The sequence below is a fragment of the Lontra canadensis genome, unplaced genomic scaffold (assembly GCF_010015895.1).
Source record: "Lontra canadensis isolate GAN:19392208 unplaced genomic scaffold, GSC_riverotter_1.0 scaffold5, whole genome shotgun sequence".
Classification (NCBI taxonomy): Eukaryota; Metazoa; Chordata; class Mammalia; order Carnivora; family Mustelidae; genus Lontra; species Lontra canadensis.
In genome coordinates this window covers 6900362-6917907 of record NW_022630999.1, presented here as the reverse complement: position 1 = coordinate 6917907, position 17546 = coordinate 6900362, and the positions used below count along the sequence as shown (strand labels likewise).

The window sequence follows — 17546 nt, the reverse complement described above, 5'->3', positions numbered from 1 at the left end:
CAAACACAGAAGGAAAATGTTATCAAACATAGGAAATAAGTAGCTCTATTGGGCTCCCACAGATCTCCAGTCATATTGGAGTTCATGGCAATATTGTCTACCCTTAAATATTGGGAACATAATTTTTTTTTTGTTGATTTTTGTTGTGGCAGACACTCGGGACTATCTATTCAAAAGATCCTTATAATTATGATACGTGAAATAAGTAAAGAAAAGAAAGTCAATTATCATATGGTTTCACTTATTTATGGAGCATAAGGAATAGCATGGAAGACATTAGGAGAAGAAGAATGAAGGGGAGGATATTGGAGACTCAAAGAAACCGACTGAGGGTTTTAAAACCGGCGGGGGGGTGGCGGGGAGGATGGGTGAGCCTGGTGATGGGTATTAAGGAGGGCACGCATTGTATGGAGCACTGGGTGTTATACGCAAAGAATGAATCATGGAACACTACATTAAAAACTAACGATGTACAGCATGATGACTAACATAACATAAAAAAAAATCCTCATAACACCTTTCTTATCTGTCTTCCTCTACTGAGAGGGCATGGAAGCTAAAATACATAACTTCCCAGACTCCACTGAAGTGGAGAATGGCCAAATTCTTACCAATTAAATATGATTGGGAGTCACTGTGAATGCCTTCTCTTCTCAAATTTAAAATGTAAAGTCTTACATGCAGAAAACTTTGTACTCTTCTACCTTTTTCGTTCCTGGAAGGCAAACATGAGGTCTATAGGTAGAACAAGGCCATCGTGCTCTTACGAGATCAAAAACACATGCTAAAGATAGTAAAGCAGGAAAGAAAGAACTTAGACCCAGAACGACACTGCTGAACAGCTGCTTTAGTTCTGGCTTCCTGTCTCCAAACGGATTTTCATATACGAACAGAACATTATGTATTAAAGCTAATGTTAAGAGGGTTTTCTGGGTTTCTGCTCTGTTGTTTATTTGTTTTGCAAGGAAACATATTCCTAACTTATACCCTCGTGCTCCTGGGAGGAAGTGCGTGGCCACCATTCACAACACAGAAACAACATAAACACATATAAGAGCATTGGCAGACTTCTACTTCTGGCAAAGATGTAGTGACAGGGATTGGATTTACCTTTCCACCTAAATTAAGTAAAAGAACAGACATAATATAAGACAGAAGAGTTTTCAGACACTGAACACCTGTTCATGCAGGACACTGGTCTCTAAAAGAGGAGGGAAATAGGAAGTTGGCTCCAGTGACTGCCCAGATTTAGCTCCTGGAGAAAGTTTCTAGATATGGAGCTAGACGTCCAGGCAGGGCAAAGTGGATAGAGTCATTATGGCAGACCACCAGGCGGGGTGAGGGGGTGGTTGGCCATTATGGGTGAAGGGTAGGGAGGGGGCAAGCTGCCAATAGAAAAAGCTCTGGGATCTGCAGAGTATTGACTTCCAGTCTGCAGCTGAGTGCTGAAAAAGGCACACATGCGGGGGGAGAGCAGAGACTGGGGAACAAACCATGCAAAAGAATCAAAGCAATGATCCCCAAAGCCCACCCAGGACTAGGGATAGTCTTTATTTTCAACCAGCCAGAGTGGTAAACTTCACAACTTGTGGGACAGCAGATAGTACTCAGAAGACTATCACCTCAGTAGTAGGGCCCAAGTAGACCTTCATTAAGGTTTTTTGGTCCTCATACTTAGAAGACATAAAAGCGAGCTCAGAAAGGATCAAGATGTTCTCCAGTAACTTAGATGTGTCCCAGAACAAAGCTCAAAAATATTCAGCATCCAATAAAATGTAATTCACAATGTCTGACATCCAATGGAAAAAAAATACAAAGCAGGAAAATATAATCAATGAGAGGAATAAAAAGAATCAATAAATAGAAACAGATGTAGACATTACATACTTTACGTTGTCAACACCAGAGAAACAATCAGTATATTTGCTTTTATAAAATTAATACACTACCAAGAAGCAGGATTTAGAGAATATCATTTTACGAAATACAATACAAAAGACAGAAATGCTTAAGAAGTAATTAACATGTGAGTAATTAACAATTCAGCAACTAACAATTAGACTGATTATATCACCAGTATGATTATTTCATAAAGAGTCCTGGAAGGGGTGCCTGGGTAGCTCAGTCAGTTAAGTGTCTGCCTTCCAGGTCACTATTTCAGGGTCCTAGGATGGAGACCTGAGACCACCTCCCTGCTCAGTGGGGACACAGCTTGTCCCTCTGCCTCTCCCCCAGCTTGTGCTCTCAGTCTCTCTCTCAAATAAATATATAAAATATTTTTTAAAAAGGGGGAGTCCTTGAAGAACACTTTCTCTTAAAATCAGAAACCATGATCTTCTGTTTTTTTTTTTAAGGTGTTTTTTTTTTTTTTAATTTATTTAAGAGAGAGAACACTCGCAGGGGAAGCAGCAGAGGAAGACGGAGAAGCAGACCCTCCGCTGAACTGTGAGCCTGAGCAGGGCTCAATCCCAGGACCCCAGGATCATGACCCGAGCCAAAGTCAGATGATTAACCAAATGAGCCACCTAGGCACACCAGAAACCATGCTCTTAAGACCATGATAGACAGAATGCAGCTGGAATAATTTAGTCTGTTTTTTTTTTTTTTTGGTTAAGCTAGAAATGCAAGAAGAATAGGAGTGATGCAAACAAAACAACAAATAACAATAATTTAGTGCAAATTTAGTGCAATAATTTAGTGCAAACTCAGTACAACTTCCCCTCTCATGTCCCTTTTACAGAAGGCAAGATGGAACAGAGGCTTAGAGGAAGTAACTTAATTGCTAAGCATCTCTAGTACTTATATCTACTTGTCTGCTTTAGTGAGCACAAAATGCTGACGTGGGCTCCAGGTTCATCTCCTGGAACTTCTGGGCTCTTCTCTTTGCACTATGGAAGCAGATGAAGAATTACATATATATATTTTTAAAGATTTTATTTATTTATTTGACACAGAGATAGAGGTCACAAGCAGGCAGAGAGGCAAGCAGAGAGAGAGGGGGAAGCAGGCTCCTGGCTGAGCAGAGAACCCAATGTGGGGCTTGATCCCAGGACCCTGGGATCATGACCAGAGCCGAAGGCAGAGGCTTTAACCCACTGAGCCACCCAGGCACCCCAAGAATTACATATATTAACACTAGGAGCAGCGATCAAATCATGTTTTGTTTTTCAATCCTTGATCCAGATTGTAGTCCTACGATTTGCCTCCTTTTGTTGATTCCAACAAAAATCCCTATTCATATTTGAGTGCTACTGGTAACCAGAAATTTTATTATTCGAAACTTCACCTAACATTTTACCATCACTTCTTGACTAAAATGTTGTTGAACAGTTTCATTTAATGTGTTTTTATAAAACTCATTGAACATGGAGGATTCTAAAAATCTCTAAGAGTAACATGAAAATACTCACAATTTATGGCACATCTAGAGGCTGTCAAAACCACCAAAATCATAAATTAGAAATGCATTTTTAATCTTATGAAGGTGATCAAAAGACAACAGAGTAGCATTTCTTTCTTTAAAAAAAAAAAAAGGTAAGAGATTTTTCTTTCTAAATGTAAGATAATCACCTAAAGGTAATAAATTGCTTTTTAATCCTTAAAAATATAATACTAATGGCTGTTTCTTCTAAGATTTATTTATTCAGGCACTTATGGGGCCCAAGTAATTTATTATGAAAAGCTGAGAGAATGAATGTATCCTACTTTGTATAACCTATCAGCCGCTAAAGCTGAATTCCTTAATCAAAAAAATGATGTTCACAGTAGCATGACCTGAACATCTAAGAGGTAATTGACAGTTAAAAGTTAGACCTTCTAAAAGCTCCGAGAAGGGGGACCTGGGTGGCTCAGTGGGTTAAAGCCTCTGCCTTTGGCTCAGGTCATGATCCCAGGGTCCTGCGATCGAGCCCCACATCGGGCTCTCTGCTCTGAGCCTGCTTCCTCCTCTCTCTCTGCCTGCCTCTCTGCCTACTTGTGATCTCTGTCTGTCAGATAAATAAATAAAATCTTTAAAAAAATTTTTTTAAAAATTAAATAAAAGCTCCGAGAAAAGCTAAATGAGCTCCAGAACACAGAAAGATAATACCCGAGATGCCAGGCTACTACGGAGGGTCTTCAGAGGTCAAGGGCTCCTACTGCTTCTCTCACTACTCAAATTATGAAGCAAGTCTGTGTTCTTCTCCCAACACCTGTCAGTAACAAAGCTAGAAACACCTAATATGAGAGGTATTCGGGAAACAATTTGCTAGAAATTTACTTGTCTCCAAGAGCTTCAATTATCTTTCACTTGAGAATGAAACCATTTTATAAATCTATCTGAAAATTCCCTCTCTAGCTTAAATTCTTAAACTCCTTCTGAACTGCTGAAAAGATGACTTTTTAAAAATTTTTTTAAAGATTTTTTTTATTTATTTGACAGAGAGAGAGTACACACAAGCAAGAAGAGCAGCAGCACAAGAGGGAGAAGCAGGCTCCCCGCTGAGCAAGGAGCTGATTTGGGGCTCCATCCCAAGACCCAGAGATCATGACCTGAGCCAAAGGCAGATGCTTGACTGACTAAGCCACCAGGTGCCCCCTGAGGGGATGACTTTAAAACCATAATCTCAATTTAAAAATGCAGCCTGCTTAGTAAAATAACTACAAGTAGAAAAAGCAAAGAAGGGTAATAGAGACCAGAGGAAAAGAGAGAAGAGAAGAGGACAGGAGAGAGTGGACAGGGAGGAGAATAGAGGGGAGTCAAGCGAAAGGAGGAAATGAGAGGCCACTAACAGCATAAGAATATCAAATCTGTGTAAAATTATCATCTAATATCTCTTGCTTCTTATGCACCAGAGTGTAAGGGATTAGGCTTATGTCTAAAAACTGACTGGGAAAAAAAGGGGGAGGGCCTAATTTCACTTTAAATATATTTTATGAAATCTAATACTTCATTTAAAGAATAAAAGGATTCATGTCAAAGTTCAAAGGAATTGTACTCTAAAACCATTAAAACCACAAAAATATAAAGTTCTATAAAATTTAATATTAGATAGATTGACTGATAGATAGATATTGTCCCTTTGCTTTATATTTTGCCTTTACTGCCTTATTAATGTTCCTGTCTGATAATACCTCATTTGGGAGCATGGTAGTTCTGGGACTAGGTAGTATCACTCGTCAAGTTAGATTGAAAGGGAATGGTTACCATACAGCCAGGAAGACTCCTCAGTTCTTTAGCAAGCTAAATTTGAATTCCCTTGCAAACAGATATCTAGAAAAAATAGTCCATTAGTTAGCAAAATGTCATCCTACTAACTTTGAGAATCAGTGCTTAGCATGCTCCTAGGGCTTAGGAGACCCATATTTGGGTCTACATTCAAACCCATATTTGTTAACCTGGTGTAAAGAGAAAAATAGGAAATAATGGGGAAATGAAACAAGATGTCCCCAGGAAAATGGAATAGAAATGATAGCAAATCTGTTGTTTTGAAGTTTGACTTTTTAAAATCTATCTGCAATATTGCTTTATGAAAAGAGAGATCGACAGGTGAATTTGCTTTATCTGAAGGAATATTTGGCAAAAAGATGTGTTTTGATTGCCCCAATAAATTACAAAGTCATTATAAATCAATCATCTCCTAACCTCCCTAATGTCTATGAAATCAAGGAAAACCTGATATACAGACATTCAGGAAAATCATTTGCTACCGTTCACAAAAAGAGTAAGAAATTGATTATAGCAATTATCTGAATAGCTAGCTTTCTTATTATTGATTCTATTGCACATTGTTCTTTAAGATTCTAAGAGCATGTAATTTGCAATGTCATTTTTCCTACAAGACGTTAAGAGTTTCAGCCTACCTCAATACCTCTTGGATCCACCAGTTCTCACCCTATTCTTCAAAGGTGAGCAAATCACGGCAATGGAGATGAGAAGCTCCTCTTCTTGCCCAACCACAATGAACACCCTTCAAATAACTGTTAAATTTTCAATTATCCCCTAGTGGGTTATTGGGCAATGAGCTTAGACAGTGTTTCTCAGACTTTAGTGTGCCCCGGGATCATTAGGGTGCTCATTAAAAATACAGATTTCTGCCCCTCATTCTAATTTACTAGGCCTGAGGTGGACCTGGGAGTGGACATTTTAAATAAAGACACCAGGTGATTCCTGTCACCAGGCACTAATGGATACAATCTGGAAAATAGTAATGCTGACTAGAGAATGTTCTTAACCATCAGCCTGCTGAGGTCCTCTATAATAAATACAATGCAAAATAATCTGTCTGTAAAAACAATGATGAATTCAAAGATTTAGTTGGAAGTATTTGACCTATGAATCTGAAATAAGCTTCACCAAAGGAAGGGAAGATAACTGGAGAAGGAGTCACAGATGAGAATTGTCACGAGCCCCTTCCCTTGGCCCCTTTCACTCCTACACCTATAGACTCCTAGCACTCCCTTCCATAACACCTGCCAGATTAAGATCCAGTCAGTCTGGGCATACATTGAAAATTGTGGTCATATAGATTTAGAGTTGGGGGCATTGGGACCAGATTTAGGTCCATACTAGTTAAGCTGAAAACATTATGTCAAAGAGGTGTGGATAGAAAATGATTTGAAAACAAGAAGAGAGAATGGAATCAAAGAAAAAAGTCTGAGCCTGGAGTGAGGCCAAGACCCGGACCGAGTGAATGGTGGAGGGAAAGTGGGGAACAGGAAGGGGTGGCAGAGAAGGCTTTTGCTTTGCTGCTGTCAGTTGGACATTCTATTCAACTGCCCCTGGTGGGCATTCCGGTCCACTGAGCATGCCCAATTTGTGTGACTGACTTTCACCAAGTAGAACAATCAACAAGATCACCATAAAGGCTTTACCAACACCAGGCCAGTAAAGTGACCACTGAAAACCATTCCCAAATTTGTGATCAATGGACCCAAGTTTAGGGAGAGGAACTCCTTTGGTCTACAAAAATGCTTTGAGTCCCAGTCTCTAATTTCTTCCTTCTCAGATACTCTGGTCTCCACCCAAGGGACAATATTCGGTGAGATGCAGCCATTTTGTTGGTCAGCAGGAGCTCAGAAGCAAGAAAATGTCATAGTGGTAGAATACAGCGTCATCCTTCTCAGTAACAGCCCATCGCTGGAAGCTTCCAGATCGTTGTGCCAATCAAGTGGAGGAGGGACTTTCCTTTAGAGAGCCTTATGTGAACATTTTGTGAGAAACTTGTCAACTTGCTTGTTCAATTTTTTAGCCATACTATTTCTGATACTTAGGTGCTGTCTCTTAGAGAGCCTGAAACAGCGAAGACATGACTCAAGACATGGAGGAAACTGTAGGTGAGCATCACGGGAACCTAAGGAGCTAAGTGTTTTGTGTCTATGCGATCACATGTTTATGTGGGATGGGGGATGGTGTGAGTCATGGTGGAGGGTCTGTACAACTTAAAGTGTTATAAAAAGTTATGCTAAAGTAAGATTATTTCTCTCTACTCCCCTTTTATTCCAAAATAATAAATCGTATTGATTGTAAAGGGGCAGTGATAGACTAGGAGCCTGAGAGATGGTGGTGCCTTACTTTCTTTAAAAATATATTGTCTACCTGAAGAGAAAGTACCTACAACACAAAGAAAGACAGTCTTTTATTTACTTTTAAATATTGGAATGGTCCTTTGGAAATATTTTCCCCTAATTTTCAAGCATGGTTGCCTATCTGCTTTGCCAAAAAAGACCTTGCTAAAGGGATCTGTGGCTTGATTTGGAGACTCACCTCCAAGGGTTTCTCTCTTACCAATTTGCCATGTGGCCTGAATTGCTCAATTCCTTTGACTCACATGTTTTTTTTTTTCAGTTTTCTGATGAGAGTTATTCAAATACAAATATGCCTGGAAAGTGCAAGTCAAACTAATTTAGATCATTATCAGAAAACAGAAGGTTCCATTAGCTTTGGGACCAGAAGAGGGATCTGGCAAAGCCAGAAGGTTAGATGGAGAGAAACAGAGGTAGACAGACTGTGGCAAAGTACACAGAGGAGGTGCTGAGGAGGAAATGAAAGTAAACAGCTATATTACACCATTGTCTTCTCATGCTCAGGTAGGGTGGAAGGGTTTCAACTCATGACATCTGAGAGCTGCACCTTGGTAGAGAGGATATATAGGGTGATACCTACATGACAGGAGGGATAAATAGGAACGTAACATCTTTTTTTTTTAAGATTTATTTATTTGTTTGAGAGAGAGAAAGAGCACAAGTGAGGGTTGGGGGCCAGGGGGAGAGAGAGAAGCAGACTCTCTGCTGAACAGGGAGCCCAATGTGGGGCTCCATCTCAGGACCCTGGGATCATGACCTGACCCGAAGGCAAATGCCTTACTGACTAAGCTACCCAGGTGCACCAGGATGTAGTATCCTTTATCTTCTCCTTCCCCTTTAATTCAGGTTTTGAAAAAAAAAAAATACTAAGTATCTGTTATTTGCAAGTATGTCAAGCATATAAAATATGAATAAAACTTAGCTCCTGTCATCAGAGAGCTGACAGTCAAGAAGAAGGAGGGTCTGGGACAAAAGAGAAGCAGAGAAGCAAGAGAAAAAAAATTTCTGTAACTCTTGCATAGGAATTATAGGTGAGGCTTAATTCTTCTTTTTTTGTACATTTTAGAGACTTTTGGAGATATTAACCTCACTCTAGGCATGCTGAACATGGAAGATAATATTAGCAAGGTAAGGAAAATAGAGGAAAAATCTGTTCTCCATTTACTTTTCCTAGTGCAATTATTGCAACATTTCATATACCTCTTTCTTTGCCTTGACTTCTTTTCTCTCTGGCTTCATACCAGCATTCAATCTTTCAAAAGTAGTTATAATGGAAGTCATTGTCATGTTTAAACAATGATATTTGGCATTTGAGGAATCATAGTATCCAATTCTGGAAGTTAGCTCAAGAATACTCCTTTATATAACCTGATACGGAAAGATATGGAAAGACGGGGAGGCCACACTTATAACCATAAGAGTCTCCTCCTGTAGAAGCTGAGGGTTCCTATGACAAGCCCCAGAGATCTCCACTACTCATCTGTGATGCTAATCCACGATTAGAGATTTATTTCTCTGGGATGTGAAGGCTTTTCTGGCCCCAACAACCTTTTGTAAAATAACAACAGCTACCTCCAAGGGACACTTATCTAGGAAGCAGCCCCCGAGAAGCTTTCCAAACACAGTGACTTGTATTATGTTCACCCCTCGCACCTTTACGAGGTAGGCATGGGTGTTTCCATTTCACAGTGAAGAGAAGTAAGACCCACAACAGGTACATGACCAGAACACAAGGCTGTCTGACTTCAAAACAATGCTCCCAATCATGATCCAAGGCAGCCTCCCTGTGAAGGACAGGTTCTACACCTTCATCTCCTAATCTGGTGGACCTCAACCCTGACTGCCTGTTAGAACCCCTTATGCAAAGGGAGTTACGTCCCATCTTCAGCATGGGCATGGTATCTTGAAGGCAACATGCTTGAGGCTGTTGGGCATTCCAGGACCACAGTCTCTCATCTACCCGAGACCATGTAGCCACCTAAGAGATTGCCAAGAGTCCTCTCACACAACATCTGGTCCAGCGCCATGATTCCGACACGCGGTCCTGTCCAAAAGAATTCACAAGTTTCTTTCTACAAGGCATGAAGCAGCCAAGGACTTAGAAGCCTCCCTTAGGATCCAGTTTCACAGCTTATCAGCCTCTTTGGAAATCACAGTGTGTTAATAACATAGTCACTTCCCAGTGGTAGGAGCAGCGGTCTGGGTAATGAGCATTTCCATTCCCCTGAGTGCCCTACTACAGCGACTTTCAAGACTGATACGTTAGGTAGCCTGCTTTCGACTTCAGTTAGATTTTGTCATAGTAATGCAGTCAGGTTAAAATAGTTTTCAGAAAGAACTTTGTAAGCTTTTGTGTCCTAAAGCTGCATATTGTGTTCAGGAAGCCCTGATTAAGATGCATTAAAATCCCCCAATCAGATGTGCTATGGTGAGTGCTGTGAAGTGTGTAAACCTGGAGATTCACAGACCTGTACCCCTGGGGAAAAAAATATATTATATGTTTCTAAAAAATAAAATTTAAAAAAAAAAAAGATGTAGTAAAAATCCAAAAAAAAAAAAAAAATCCCCCAATCAGGAGAGCACATGCTGTGATGAGCACCGGGTGTTATACAAAACTGATAAATGATTGGACGCTACATATGAAATGAATGATGGTATGTTAGTTGGCTGACTGAATTTAAATTTTAAAAAGATGTATAAAATCCATTGTGAAGTAGAAACACATTGCTCACTTTGATGGTGTTAATCATGTATTTCGTATGATTCCTTTAGTTTTGCAACTCAGATTCTGTGTATACACTTGTATGTTCACAGGAAGACATTTATAGTCATCTCACTTCCGTTATTCAGAATAGTGACATCTTGGATGATGCAATCGTCCAACGGTTGATTTATTATGCTTCTAAGGACATGAGAGACAACAATGTAAGTTTGATTCTTAATGATAAATCAATACCAGGGTCGCAACTGGTCTTTAAGAGACCCAGATGCACCCGTGTAGACATTTACAAGCTTTTCCCACGTTATTGCCTGAATTACAAATCACTTTCATTCGTTTCTTCATGATAACTTGGATACTATTACAACACTTATTATTTATCCCTTCACAGATAAGGAAACTGTGACAAAGTTAAAAAAAAAATCTTTAGAGATAATATTATCCATTCCAGTCTTAGATGAGCATGTTGATGTTTGGAGAGATTTTTTTCAAAGTAACTAGAACCCAGTTTTCTCACTTTCCATATATAAATTATCATCTCTCATGTGCCTACTTAGCTTTCTATGCTAGGAATTGTACCAGAAAAATTATTTGTAGACATAAGTTGAGTTTTAAGGTGTTTTCTTCCAGAAAGGATGTTTAGCTGCCAAGGGTACTAACAATCTATGATTAATTTCAGGCCTTGAGATTTGGAGGAGGGGGGCACTTCTGCGATTCCAAGTTGGACTACAGTACACGGAGGGCCAAGCAAACCTTTCATTTAAATGCAGCCTTTTGGAGCCTTAGGCTAAAAGATAAGAAGTGGGATGACCAGAGTCTCACCATTTGTTGGTCTCAAATTCAGTCTATTCTTCCAAAATACTACACTGGAGCCTCAAATATAAGACTTACTTCTATGGATTTCCAATCTTTTCTAGATCTTAACTTAGTAATTCATTCCACTCTATATTGTGATGTTTTGTGAGTACATTTTCTAACAGCTTGTCAAGCTCTTTTTATCGTCTTCAGCAGGAGAATCGATCAAATTTACCTAGTTCAGCATTCCCAAAAGCAGAACTCCAAATAGCTCCACTATCTGAGATAACTGGATCAGGACAATATGAAAACCCGAAGTCCACCCCACCGTCCCATTTCCCTTTCACCATACCCTTCAGGCCTCCAGCCTCAGCGATTCGTCATTAACACATAAAACATAGATCCTGTGTTCATAGTGCCCGATCAATTTGCAAGAAAATGTATTTTGACCTCACGTTTACAAGAACCTTAGTAAAACCTGGTTTTAAAGTTCACTAAAGTTACCTCTGCTAGCCAGCTACCGACCCTCACCCTAGAGACTTCGCCCCCTGGGTTTGGGATAGCCTGTTCGGTCCCTGTCCCAAAGCTTAGAATATTATCTAGACCATCACCTCTCCGCAAACTGCCTCTGCTCTTCCTCCAGTTGTGATTGTTGTCTCCTTTTTCCTCCTCAGATCCTCAGAGAAACCAGAATGCTGGCTGGTGAGGTGTTGGTGTCTCTTGCTGCGCATGATTTCAACTCTGTGATGTATGAAGTGCAGAGTAACTTCAGGATCCTGGAGCTACCGGACGAATTCATCGTGCTTGCTCTGGCTGAACTGGCGACCAGCTACGGTATGGAGGGAAGACTCTCCACATTTTCCTGGGAAGTATCCACCCTGACTAACTGTCTAAGACCAGATGGGTGCCAACAGCAGAAGGGAGAGCATTCTTCCCTTCTGCCATACTCAAGAGCATCGACGGTGGGATTTAGTTGGTTGTTTCTGAGCACAGACGAGCCTGTTGATGCATCAGTCCATGCTGCTCTGTATTTGGCTGGACCCTCCCACCCTCACCGTCCCTTTGAGCTGGCTTTGTGCTTGCAAAAGCCCTTTTTCCACAAGGCCTCTTCTGCAAACCCCTGAACACTCACATGAAGTATGTAAGAGTTTATTAGGATTATTTTTCTATACCACTTTATTTAACAGATTTTTATTTATGTATGTATGTATTTAGTTAGTTATTTTTATTGAGTATCTATTACCTGGGCTAGGCCCTGGGAATGCAGCCAAGTTCTGGTGGGAGAGGTGGACATTAATCCAACAATTATCCAAACAGGCAATTGCTACAAACAGGTACAGCTAGAACCTTCTTTTAAATCACCCACTCCTTGATTTCTAACTACGGCCAGGCCTTACGTCCAAAGAAAGGGTCGAGGGGAATATCTTCCTGCAGCACCTCATCTGTCTCCCCGACACAGCTTTGACATGCTCCTTGCTGACGTGGAGAACCGCAGAACTCTCCAGTGTGAGAGGATAATGATCTTCTCCTCTTGTGCCCCTCTTGGCAGTGTCCCAGAGCATCCCCTTCATGATGATGACCCTGCTAACCATGCAAACCATGCTCAGGCTGGCCGAAGAAGAGAGGATGAAGGGAGTTTTCTGTACTGGTGGGTATTCCTATGGTTTCCTCTTTGTTATGACCAGACTATGAATTGAGCAAATGTTTTATTTTTCCTTTTACTCTAGTTTTGTTCTATTCGCTAATAATAATAGCTACCATTTACTGAGTGCCTACCACATGGAAGTTTCTCTGCAGGGACTTGTCTCTCTCAGTCCTCAAAGCAATTATAATTCTCTCTGTCTCAATCCTCAAAGCAAGGTAAGTACTATCCCCCCCTCCCCCCATCATTTTACAGATGAGAAACAGAGAGTCGTGGAAATTAAGCAATTTCCTTAAAGTGGGGACAGTCAGTGAAATGGAGAGGTGGCGGTCAAGTCTATGTGACTGAGATCTATACACTTTCCACTGCCTTAAATAGCCTCCATTTCTACTAGCCTCCTTCTTTAACTGGATCACACGTTCCCCACAATGGTTCTGGGAGCTCACCAGTTCTTAGCAGTAGGCTAAATGTTGGCATCGCTGTATAATGCAATGTTGTAATAAAGATAAGTAATCAATCTAATCAAAGTACAAGCACTCATAAAATTAAGGAAAATAGGTAAGCAAACCATGGGTCACAAATTCCCTCTACCCCAAAACTGAAATACATCCAGAGTAATGAAGAGTCTGCAGAAAAGAAAATGGCCCTGGAATTTGCAGGAAAAAAAAAAAAAAACAAAAAACATGTACAGCCCAGTGAGAGGCTTCTTGGTTCAGTCTGGAGACCTGGGCTCCTCTCCTTGGTCAGCCTCTGAACCATCCTCTCTCAATCTCATTTTCACCTCTAAACATATTAAATAAAGGGATTGCTAGGATCCCTCTCCCCTCTAAAACCCCCAACACTATGATTTTGTAATATTTTAAAGCCTGTGCTGTCAGGAATGTCATCTTTACCTCTCAACCAAGACTTGTCTGTTCTGTTTTGGTCATTTCTTCTTTTCTGCCCTCTATGGAAGCAATATTTGTATCTGGTATATCCTGAGAATGTACTATGTGCCTGAATACTGCCTTGGGTATTTTAAGATTATTATTTCCTTTAACCTCACAGCAACCCCATTAGGTAAGTAACATTTTTCCTTCGTTTTACAGATGAGAAAATTGAGGCATAGAAATTTGAGAGCTTGCCTGCAGTCATACAGCTGGTGCATGGCAGAGCCAGGATTTGAACTATGACAGTCTGGCTCAAGAACTTGAGCAATTACACTAGATTAGCTCACTTTTCAATACCTTTTATTTTTCCTACTTACTATCACAGCTAACACTGTGTTCTTGCAAATAAACTTTGGTGCTTGTAATAGCATTTCTACCTGCAATATCAACAACCCAACAGGGAAAAGGAAATAAAATTAGAAATCATCACAGCAATGAAAAAGGGATTCTCTGCCTTTGTGTTATAAAGTTATCTAGTGCCCTTTGGTCTTAAAACAACTTTTGCCTGACTGCCACTAAAGAATAGGTATAAAATTTCATAGTCATCCATCCGTCTATCTAGCTATTCATTTAATCAGGCAATAAGCAGACATTGTGCTCATTGTTTCAGATACTGTCAAGAGATGAGACATCCTTTCCCTCATGTTGATTTTGGCCAGTACAAGACGAGCACACACACACACACACACACACACACACACACAAGATTATGACAATGTATAGCAGGAGATTATCAGTTTGAAAGAATGTGAATGAGTCAATACATGGCCAGCTCTAAGGTACTCGGGGTCTTTCCAGAGTATTCTTTGCATGTGAAGTATCATTGAGGAGTAAACTATGACTTTTCTTCATCATCTAGTGAAACAAGAGAGCTGAAGGAACAAATAATATTATTTAATACATTTGATGCAAATATATATGGGTTTGTGGTCCAAATGATATTTTTGCAAGCCTAACATTTTTTTATTTTATTGAAGTGAAACAGACCTATGGAAAAACATACCAATCAGAAGTGTACATGTTGATGAGTGGTCACAAAATGAACTTACTCCTATGATCACCACTCAGGTCAGAAAGTGGGACATTACTAATAACCCAGAAGCCCACCTCATCTTTCCTGCCAATCATCATGATCTCTATCCTGTCCAAGAGTAACCACAAGCCTGACTTCTAACACCATAGCTTAGTTTCACCTATTGTGAAATTCATTCATATTGTTGTGTAAAGTTGTCTGTGTTCACTTCTGTATACTATTACATGCCTATAGTACAGTTTGTCCATTCTACTTGCTGACAGACATTTTTCTGTTTTCTGTTTGAGACTATGACCCACCCCACAAAGTGAATATGAACATTCTAGTACAAGTTTTTTAGTGCCTATATGTTTGTGTATCTAACCAACTGCATACTTAGGAGTGGAATTTCTTGGTCATAAGGAATATATATTCAATGTTTTCTAAAGTGTTTATATCAATTCACACTCCCCCCAGCCATACGTGAAAACACCAGCTGCACCTTAGTCTTACCAACATTGACATTGTCTGAAATTTTAGGAATTCTAGATGGTTTGTTGTATTATCTCATTATGGTTTTAGCTTACATTTCACTAATGTGGCTGAATACTTTTTATATATTTATTTGGTACAGTCATATAACATTTTATAGAAACTATCACACATTTGTTAATTATCAGTACACTCTTCTCAAACTATTTTATGGACCCTCCCATCTTTATATTTTTCTCAGTCTGTGGTTGTTTTTAAAATGCAGCCCTTGAGAAGTTCAGCAAGGCCATTTACAAATATGTCAACCACTGGAGAGACTTTCCCTATCCAAGATTGGATGCCAACCGACTATCTGACAAGATCTTCATGCTGTTCCGGTATATAATGGAGAAGTGGGCCCCCATTACCTCGCCCATGCAAGTGAGTGGGGGCCTCAGCATGCCCCAAGAGAGCTCTCCTTCTGTGCTGCTTGAACTTCCTCCCCTTTCTGACATGATCATTAATCTCAGTTGTTTGGAAAGCTATGAGTTGTGGTTTTTTGAGGTTTATCAACACTTTTGTTTTTCCTGTTTCAAATCACTATTTATTCATTCTTGAGCTAATATTTATTGAGTCCCCATGCCATGCCAGGCACTGTTCCCCCATGCTGGGGAGACAGCAGGGATTGAACAGACCAAAATCCCCACTCTTGTGGAACTGACATTCCAGTGTGTGGAAAGAACAATGACTAACTGGAGATGAGTAAAATACAGAGAAATTCAGTATTTCATGTCTTATAACCCATATTTGGGCTGAGTCACTCTTTAGGAAAAACAACAGCCAACAAAAATTTCCCATGTCTATGAATGAAATATCTAAAGGATGTGCATGACTATTTCAAAAATTGTGCAAAAGAGATTACAAAGGGCGTGCACATGGAATCCCATGCCTATCTTGCTTAATCAGTATAATTTTTAAATGGAGAGTAAATTACATCCTATTTAGGTCTTTTATTCCTATATTTTTTAAAGATGTAGCACTTGTCTTCTCTAGCTCAGTTTCTTTTCTATACTTTAAGCTACCAAAGCATTTTTTTTAACATGCTGAAGTAGTTAAATCATTAGCAAACTTGGAACTTTTAAAATATCCTGTAGAAGTCTTTTCTTTAAGGCACCTGAAAAATACAATTCAATACAAATTCGCCAAGTACTTTCCTAGCTTCCCACAGAAAGAGTTAGACAAATGACAAGAAGGTGCACACAGTAATGAGGGAACAGAGAGAGAGAGAAGCACTTAAATCCTGTGGCGAGTACTGCAAAGGCCGTGACATTGAAACTGAGCTCGCAGCCTATAAAGACGTTCACCCAAGCAAAAGGCATTCTCTAAAGAGGCCATAAAAGTTGCTGAAGCAGAGGCTGGGGACAGGATAACATGCACACTTGAGTGAGTCCAGTAGAAGAGAGGGAAGGGGAGAAGAGAAGGGAGATATAAAGAAGCAGAAACAAATAAAACCAGGAAAGATTTTGGTCTTAGTCACATATGATGAGTCTTGAATGCTACACAGGAGTTTGGACTTTTTTTTTTTTTAATAAGAAATAAGAAACCTTTGGAGGGTTCTAAGCAAGGAGAATGAGATCTTAGAAACTAAGAAAGGAATAACTTTCAAGAAGCAAAAGGAGATGTATGAAGTCTATTGTTACGGTGCTCAAGCAAGAATAATCCTGAAAGGCATCCATTGCTTGGAAATGTCCAACTGCTCAGAAGAAACATCCAGCTGACACACGGTTGAGTGAAATAAATGGCTGTTATTCTGAGCCACTAAGTTTTGAGATGGTTTGCTAGACAACAAAACTTAGTTGACAGAAAAAAAATCATCACCTAATATTAGGTAGAAAAGCAGAATATAGAACTATATATTAAAGAATGGTGTCAGTTTTTTAAAAATTAAAGTGTATAGAGGAAACGTAGGGAAGAATAAGTCAAATTAATAAAAAAAAATTAAAGTACACCAAAGAGTGATTATCTATGGATACTGTCAGCAATGTGAATACTGTGTTTCCTTCTTCATAACTTTTGTGCTTTCTAAATTTTTCCAGTCAACCTATTTACATTTATATTTTACACTTATTTGTTTTTTATATCAGCAGAAGCCAGAGTGGACTGAAGAGTAAATGAGAGGTGGGAAGTAGAGATGGCAAACGTAGACCTCTCTTTCAGAAAACTTTGCTTTTTGTTTGTTTCAAGTTTTTATTTAAATTCAAGTTAGTTAACATATAGTGTAATATTGATTTCATAGGTAGAATTTAGTGATTAATCACATAATTTTTTGGAGAAAAGAAAGAAACAGAATTAGGGTCAGAGTAATTTGGAATTGAAGAATTTTTTAATATAAGGGAAATTTTCAACTTACTAGTA

The 17546-nt window shown here is 39.5% G+C and overlaps 1 protein-coding gene across 4 annotated transcripts in view; it reads left to right on the top strand.

The window, feature by feature from the left end:
* Positions 1-6778: 6778 nt before the first annotated feature.
* The window catches only part of MROH2B (maestro heat like repeat family member 2B), a 63035-nt gene continuing 52267 nt past the window's right edge, over positions 6779-17546 (top strand). For 3 of the 4 annotated variants that reach the window (XR_004381949.1, XM_032851395.1, XM_032851393.1), the window contains exons 1-6: positions 6779-7314; positions 8630-8691; positions 10378-10488; positions 11752-11911; positions 12627-12725; positions 15418-15572. Coding sequence is in view for 3 of the 4 variants with exons in the window: in XM_032851395.1 (XP_032707286.1) it covers positions 7287-7314; positions 8630-8691; positions 10378-10488; positions 11752-11911; positions 12627-12725; positions 15418-15572 (615 nt within the window). In the remaining variant the exon portion in view is untranslated. Of the gene's footprint in view, positions 7315-7825; positions 8068-8629; positions 8692-10377; positions 10489-11751; positions 11912-12626; positions 12726-15417; positions 15573-17546 lie in introns of all 4 variants that reach the window. The other variant, XM_032851394.1, reaches the window with a different exon arrangement.